At 31.6% G+C, this 8,475-nt stretch overlaps 1 protein-coding gene across 1 annotated transcript; it reads left to right on the top strand.

The window, feature by feature from the left end:
• The first annotated feature begins 221 nt into the window (after positions 1-221).
• LOC139900756 (protein FAR-RED ELONGATED HYPOCOTYL 3-like) lies at positions 222-692 on the top strand. Its single transcript, XM_071883512.1, has one exon. The coding sequence runs from the start codon at positions 222-224 to the stop codon at positions 690-692; it is 471 nt and encodes a 156-aa protein (XP_071739613.1).
• Positions 693-8,475: the final 7,783 nt, after the last annotated feature.

Raw genomic sequence — 8,475 nt, forward strand, 5'->3', positions numbered from 1 at the left:
AAAAAATACCTAAAAAGTTAGGTAAACACAAGAAATACAAATCAATCAAGTACCTGCTTAAAAAGGCTGTATACGATTCTTTGACATCTAGTGAATTCGAAGTTGCATGGAATACAGTGATAGGTCGATACAAGCTGGAAAAGAGTAGGTGGCTTAAGTCATTGTATGAGGAAAGACAACGATGGGTCCCTTCCTTTGTGAAAGGTATCTTTTAGGCAGGAATGTCTACTACACAACGTAGTGAGAGCATTAATTCGTTCTTTGATAAATACGTAAATAGGAAAACTTCTTTAAAACAATTTGTGGAGCAGTATGAAAATGCATTGAGGGATAGGGCTGAGAAGGAGAATGTTGAAGATTTTAATTCCTACAACTCATGGTACCCGCCGATTACCCGTTATGCTATTGAAAAACAAATGAAGGAAGTTTTAACCAATTCTAAGTTTAAGGAATTTAGGGAAGAGTTAACGGGAAAAATGTATTGTGGGATTGGCTCTATAAAATCACAGAGTGACTATTTAGAGTATGAAGTGATTGAGGATGTAATGAACAATGAAAATCTAATGAAGAAACAATTTACAGTTTGGTTCAAAAAGGGAGATTCAGTTGACGATTGTGATATTAGGTGTATATGTCGTTTGTTTGCGTTTAGAGGAATGTTGTGTAGGCATGTAGTTACTGTTGGAGTATGATACTAATAATGCTAAAAACGAACATATATTTCATAGCATTATCCCTCAAGAAAGACAAGCTTTTAGTTGCAATTGTTCTATTTACAAGTGATATTCGTTTAAATAATAAAAGGTGAAGACAAAAGACAGATTCGACGAATTGAAGACGCAAACGACCAAAAAGCTCAAAAGTACAAAGTACAATCAAAGTGGTTCCAATTATTGATAAGAAACGTCTCAAAATTACAAGAGTACAAGATGCAAAACGCAAAGTACAAGATATTAAATTGTACGCAAGGACGTTCGAAAATCCGGAACCGGGACCAGAGTCAACTCTCAACGCTCGACGCAACGGACTAAAAATTACAAATCAACTATGCACATAAATATAATATAATATTTAAATAATTCTTATAATTATTTATATATATATTTATTTATAAAAAAACTGTCGGCAGAAGAAACAAGCTCATGTGAGCTGGAAAAGTAGGCCATGCGATCGCATGGCCTGGCAGTTATAAAACCATGCGATCGTATGGAGGCCTTTTTCTGTCCACATGCCTATAAAAGTCAGGCTTTGCACGAACCTAAAACATATCTTTTTCTCTTCTCATTCATATACGTAAATATATATATATATATATATATATATATATATATATATATATATATATATATATATATATATATATATATATATATATATATATATTAATTTTAATTTTAATTTTAATTTTAATTTTAATTTTAATTTTAATTTTAATTTTAAATTCTAATAATAAGGGTATGTTAGCGAATTTTGTAAGGGTGTAAGTCGAAATTCTGTCCGTGTAACGCTACGCTATTTTTAATCATTGTAAGTTATGTTCAACCTTTTTACATTAATATCTCGTAGCTAAGTTATTATTATGCTTATTTAATTTGAAGTAATCATGATGTTGGGCTAAAATATTTAAATTGGGTAATTGGGCTTTGTACCATAATTGGGGTTTGGACAAAAGAACGACACTTGTGGAAATTAGACTATGGGCTATTAATGGGTTTTATATTTTTTTAACTAAATGATAGTTTGTTAATTTTAATATAAAGATTTACAATTGAACATACCTATAAATAACCATATACACTCAATCAGACACGATGGGCGGGATATTTATATGTACGAATAATCGTTCATTTAACCGGACACGGGAATGGATTAATAGTCACTAGAATTATTAAAACAGTGGTGAATTATGTGCAAGGACACTTGGCATAATTGTTAACAAAGTATTAAAACCTTGGGTTACACGCAGTCGATATCCTGGTGTAATTATTAAACAAAGTATTAAGACCTTGTTACAGTTTAAGTCCCTAATTAGTTGGAATATTTGACTTCGGGTATAAGGATAATTTGACGAGGACACTCGCACTTTATATTTATGACTGATGGATTGTTATGGACAAAAACCAGACGGACATATTAAATAATCTAGGACAAAGGACAATTAACCCATGGGAATAAACTAAAATCAACACGTCAAACATCATGATTACGGAAGTTTAAATAAGGATAATTCCTTTATTTTCATATTTAATTGCACTTTTAATTATCGCACTTTTATTTATCGCAATTTCATTATCGTTATTTATTTTATGCTTTAAATTAAGTTTTTTATATTTTTACATTATTTTTTAACTGCGACTAAAGTTTTAAAATCGACAAACCGATCATTAAACGGTAAAAACTCCCCCTTTTATAATAATACTATTTATATATATATTTTTGTATTTTTACAAATATAAGTTAAAACTAATATAGCGTTAAGCTTGTTTAAGTCTCCCTGTGGAACGAACCGGACTTACTAAAAACTACACTACTGTACGATTAGGTACACTGCCTATAAGTGTTGTAGCAAAGTTTAAGTATATCCACTCTATAAATAAATAAATAACTTGTGTAAAATTGTATCGTATTTAATAGTATTTCGTTGTAAAAATAATACTATTTCCTAGTAAACCTCGCACACATCAAGTATTTTTGGCGCCGCTGCCGGGGATCATTAAACGCCGAAAGCGCAACGCTCTAAAAAAAATTTTCTAAAAGTTTTTATTAAGTTCTTTGTATAAAAAATATACGTTTTAAATTTTAAAAACCAAAAATATAAAAAGAAAAGAAAAACAAAAATTATATATTTTTAATAGTTTGTTAAATATATATACAATTATAAAGTTTTTATTTTAAAAATTAAGTTTTTATTTAATTTTTACATATATTTTATATAAATTTTTAAAACAGAAAAAAGAAAAAAAATATATAAAACTCGAGGCCTGGTACTGTAGCAGCCCAACTCTGGCCCGAAACCCTAGCTCATGCGACCGCATGAGCCCGAAGGCAAAAATTCATGCGATCGTATGAACCCTCCTGACACGCCACAGTTGACTGCCAAATAGCAATCATTACGGGGTAATTATTATTATTATTATTTAATTATAACCCTAATTAGGGTTTAGGGTTTTAATTATATAATATTTAGTATTAGTTTTAATTAATTTGTTTTATTTAGTTTTATTTAGTTTTATAAATTATAAAATTAATATTTTTATAAAATAAATAATATAAAAATAATATTTTTATAAAAATTGTACTTTTTACAACTTTAAGTATATTTTTATATTTTGTATCTTTTTATTTGTTTTAGCATAATATTTGTATTTTTCGTTCGTATTTAGTTTTAAGACATAGTTTTTGCCATAGTTATTTTTATTTCTAGATTTTTAGGCTTTGCCGTAAAATCCCTTAAGTGCTTTTTCTTTAGACTAAGATTTAGGTGCTTTAGAATTTGGCAACGCCGTTTTTAATACCTTTTTAAGATATTGCCATTTGAGATATAGTATTTCTTTTAAGCTTTAATATTTTTAGACGCAACTTTTAATTCTTAGTTTTTAGTTCCTTTTAAGTTTCAACGCGCTACTTTCTTATTTTTATTTTTCGACGCCTATTATTTTTCGACCTTTTATTTTTCGACGTTTTCCGACGCGCTCTTTTTCTTTCTTATTTTTCGCCGCTCTAGATTTTTAGGACATAGAATTTTCTATTTCTTCTCTAAAATTTCTTTAAATTTGGACGAAAAAATTATTTTAAGTGGTTAAATTGATAGACATCCAAAATTTTCTGATTCGTAGTAATAGTTGGATTTGTTAGTGGCGAGTTGTGGGCTTCCGATTTAAAGGGTCCTGGCTACCTGTTGCATCTATTGACTATTCGAAACGTGGGCAAAATCAGAAAAGTCTATTAATTTGATAACTTATATAATTTTTATTTTTATAACTAATAGGATATTCAGTGAATGCACCGAGCAAAACGTTCACCACTGTTTGTACGTTCACCACCTGTAACTCGATCAAGACATTTTCCAATATTGTCGCCGTTGATTTTTCTTTAGAATCGTCATCAAGTCAACCAAGTACTCCAATTCAAATTTCCGATAATCCATTTTTTGAACCCGACGTCACAATTGAGAATCTGGAGAATATTCAGACACAATTCAGAGATCCTGAACCATTAATCTTTCCTCCGGAACCACCAATCATTCAAACAGAAATTGTTGAGGAACCAACCATTAAATCAGAATCCTCTAGTGATTCAGATTCAACAAATTCAATCATGGAGAATCTGGAACCTTTAAGTATGGAAGACCGAATGCGAGCTAAACGCACTGGCCAAGGTCACGCAATTACTCAACCAGACATTAATGCGCCAGATTATGAAATCAAGGGACAAATCCTACACATGGTAACTAATCAATGCCAATTTAGTGGTGCGCCGAAGGAAGATCCAAACGAACATCTTCGTACCTTTAATAGGATCTGTACTTTATTTAAAATAAGAGAAGTGGAAGATGAACAGATCTATCTCATGTTATTTCCCTGGACTTTAAAGGGAGAAGCCAAAGATTGGTTAGAATCATTACCTGAGGGGGCGATTGATACATGGGATGTTTTAGTTGAAAATTTTCTTAAACAATTCTTTCCGGCATCTAAAGCCGTAAGACTTCAAGGAGAAATTGTTACGTTCACACAAAAGCCAAATGAAACTCTATATGAGGCATGGACAAGATTTGGAAAGTTATTAAGAGGATGTCCGCAACATGGTTTAGACACTTATCAAATAGTACAAATATTCTACCAAGGATGCGACATCACTACAAGAAAAGACATAGATATAGCAGATGGTGGTTCCATTATGAAGAAAACAGCAACTGATGCTTACAAAATTATTGATAACACTGCTTCCCACTCACATGAGTGGCACCAAGAAAAAGATATCGTTAGATCATCTAAAGCAGCTAGAGCCGATTCTAACCATGACTTAGATTCCATTTCTGCAAAGATAGATGCTGTCGAGAGACGAATGGAAAAGATGACTAAAGATATTCACTCAATACGAATTAGTTGTGAGCAATGTGGAGGACCACATTTGACAAAATATTGTCTCAATATTGAACAAACGATGGAACAAAGAGAGAATGTTTCATACATGAACCAAAGGCCTGGAAATAATTATCAGAATAATTATCAACCGCCAAGACCAATCTACAATCAAAACCAGAATTATAACCAAAATTTTCCATACAATAACCAACAAGGTCCTAGTAATCAACAAGTATCCAACAATACTTACAATCAGCAAAGACCTAATTTTCAAAATAAACCACAACAAACCGATGATAAAAACCCAAATTTTGAAGACATGATGTCAAAGCTAGTTGAATCTCAAACGCAATTTTTCACATCTCAGAAATAAACCAATGAACAAAATGCTCAAGCATTTAGAAATCAACAAGCTTCTATTCAAATTCTAGAACAAGAAGTAAGCAACCTAGCAAGGTTGATAGGTAAAAGAAAGCCGGGAAGTCTACCTAGTGATACAAATGCTAACCCCCGGAATGAAACAGCTAAAGCCATTACCACAAGAAGTGGTATTACACTTAAACCACCTGAAATACCTGTAATTTCTGATGAAGCTATTCCTACTCCATAAGAACCACAACCTGACCAAGATAAAGAAACAGAACCGGTAGTTGAAAAGGTTAATGAAGATAACACAGTTAAGGCTAAACCTTATGTTAAACCATACCAACCACCACTTCCTTACCCGAGTAAAATGAGAAAAGAGAGACTTGAAGCCGAGCAAACCAAATCCTTGGATATATTTAAACAGATAAATGTAAATCTTCCTTTCATTGATGTGATTTCAGGAATGCCTAGATATGCTAAATTTCTGATAGATCTAATCACAAATAGAAAGAAAATGGAAGAACTCTCGGCTGTTACTATGAATGCTAATTGTTCTGCAGTGCTGTTGAATAAGATACCAGAAAAATTATCTGATCCAGGAAGTTTCACAATTCCATGTTTTCTGGGTAGTCTTAGTTCAATAGAAACATTGGCAGACTTAGGTGCTAGTATAAATTTAATGCCGTATTCACTATATACTAAACTAGACCTTGGAGAATTGAAACCAACACGAATAAGCATACAACTAGCCGATCGATCAATAAAATATCCTAGAGGGATAATGGAGAACATGCTAGTTAAAGTTGGTACTTTAGTATTTCCAGTAGATTTTATTGTTCTGGACATGGAAGAAGATTCTCAAGTTCCTCTCATATTAGGAAGACCATTCTTAAACACAGCTAAAGCAATGATAGACGTGTTCGGTAAGAAACTGACCCTAAGTATAGAGGACGAGAGTGTTACCTTTTCTGTTGATAGAGCAATGCAACAACCGCAATCTGCAGATGATACTTGTTATTATATTCAAACTATAGATTCACATGCAGAATTGTTAGAAGAATTTCCATAATTACAAGGAACGGGAGAATGTTCTTTAGGAGAAGGAACTGAACCAATTGATGAAACTGAAATGTTAACTACACTTATGTGAAATGTCCCGTTCTTATTGATTAAAAACATTCCATATTAATTGATTTCGTTGCGAGGTTTTGACCTCTATATGAGACGTTTTTCAAAGACTGCATTCATTTTAAAACAAACCATAACCTTTGTTTCATCAATAAAGGTTTAAAAAGCTTTATGTAGATTATCAAATAATGATAATCTAAAATATCCTGTTTACACACGACCATTACATAGTGGTTTACAATACAAATATGTTACAACAAAATAAGTTTCTTGAATGCAGTTTTTACACAATATCATACAAGCATGGACTCCAAATCTCGTCCTTATTTAAGTATGCGACAGCGGAAGCTCTTAATAATCACCTGAGAATAAACATGCTTAAAACGTCAACAAAAATGTTGGTGAGTTATAGGTTTAACCTATATATATCAAATCATAATAATAGACCACAAGATTTCATATTTCAATACACATCCCATACATAGAGATAAAAATCATTCATATGGTGAACACCTGGTAACCGACATTAACAAGATGCACATATAAGAATATCCCCATCATTCTGGGACACCCTTCGAATATGATATAAATTTCGAAGTACTAAAGCATCCGGTACTTTGGATGGGGTTTGTTAGGCCCAATAGATCTATCTTTAGGATTCGCGTCAATTAGGGTGTCTGTTCCCTAATTCTTAGATTACCAGACTTAATAAAAAGGGGCATATTCGATTTCGATAATTCAACCATAGAATGTAGTTTCACGTACTTGTGTCTATTTTGTAAATCATTTATAAAACCTGCATGTATTCTCATCCCAAAAATATTAGATTTTAAAAGTTGGACTATAACTCACTTTCACAGATTTTTACTTCGTCGGGAAGTAAGACTTGGCCACTGGTTGATTCATGAACCTATAACAATATATACATATATATCAAAGTATGTTCAAAATATATTTACAACACTTTTAATATATTTTGATGTTTTAAGTTTATTAAGTCAGCTGTCCTCGTTAGTAACCTACAACTAGTTGTCCACAGTTAGATGTACAGAAATAAATCGATAAATATTATCTTGAATCAATCCACGACCCAGTGTATATGTATCTCAGTATTGATCACAACTCAAACTATATATATTTTGGAATCAACCTCAACCCTGTATAGCTAACTCCAACATTCACATATAGAGTGTCTATGGTTGTTCCGAAATAAATATAGATGTGTCGACATGATAGGTCGAAACATTGTATACGTGTCTATGGTATCTCAAGATTACATAATATACAATACAAGTTGATTAAGTTATGGTTGGAATAGATTTGTTACCAATTTTCACGTAGCTAAAATGAGAAAAATTATCCAATCTTGTTTTACCCATAACTTCTTCATTTTAAATCCGTTTTGAGTGAATCAAATTGTTATGGTTTCATATTGAACTCTATTTTATGAATCTAAACAGAAAAAGTATAGGTTTATAGTCAGAAAAATAAGTTACAAGTCATTTTTGTAAAGGTAGTCATTTCAGTCGAAAGAACGACGTCTAGATGACCATTTTAGAAAACATACTTTCACTTTGAGTTTAACCATAATTTTTAGATATAGTTTCATGTTCATAATAAAAATCATTTTCTCAGAATAACAACTTTTAAATCAAATTTTATCATAGTTTTTAATTAACTAACCCAAAACAGCCCACGGTGTTACTACGACGGCGTAAATCCGGTTTTACGGTGTTTTTCGTGTTTCCAGGTTTTAAATCATTAAGTTAGCATATCATATAGATATAGAACATGTGTTTAGTTGATTTTAAAAGTCAAGTTAGAAGGATTAACTTTTGTTTGCGAACAAGTTTAGAATTAACTAAACTATGTTCTAGTGATTACAAGTTTAAACCTT

The sequence above is a fragment of the Rutidosis leptorrhynchoides genome, chromosome 3, assembly GCF_046630445.1.
Source record: "Rutidosis leptorrhynchoides isolate AG116_Rl617_1_P2 chromosome 3, CSIRO_AGI_Rlap_v1, whole genome shotgun sequence".
NCBI classification, from domain to species: Eukaryota; Viridiplantae; Streptophyta; class Magnoliopsida; order Asterales; family Asteraceae; genus Rutidosis; species Rutidosis leptorrhynchoides.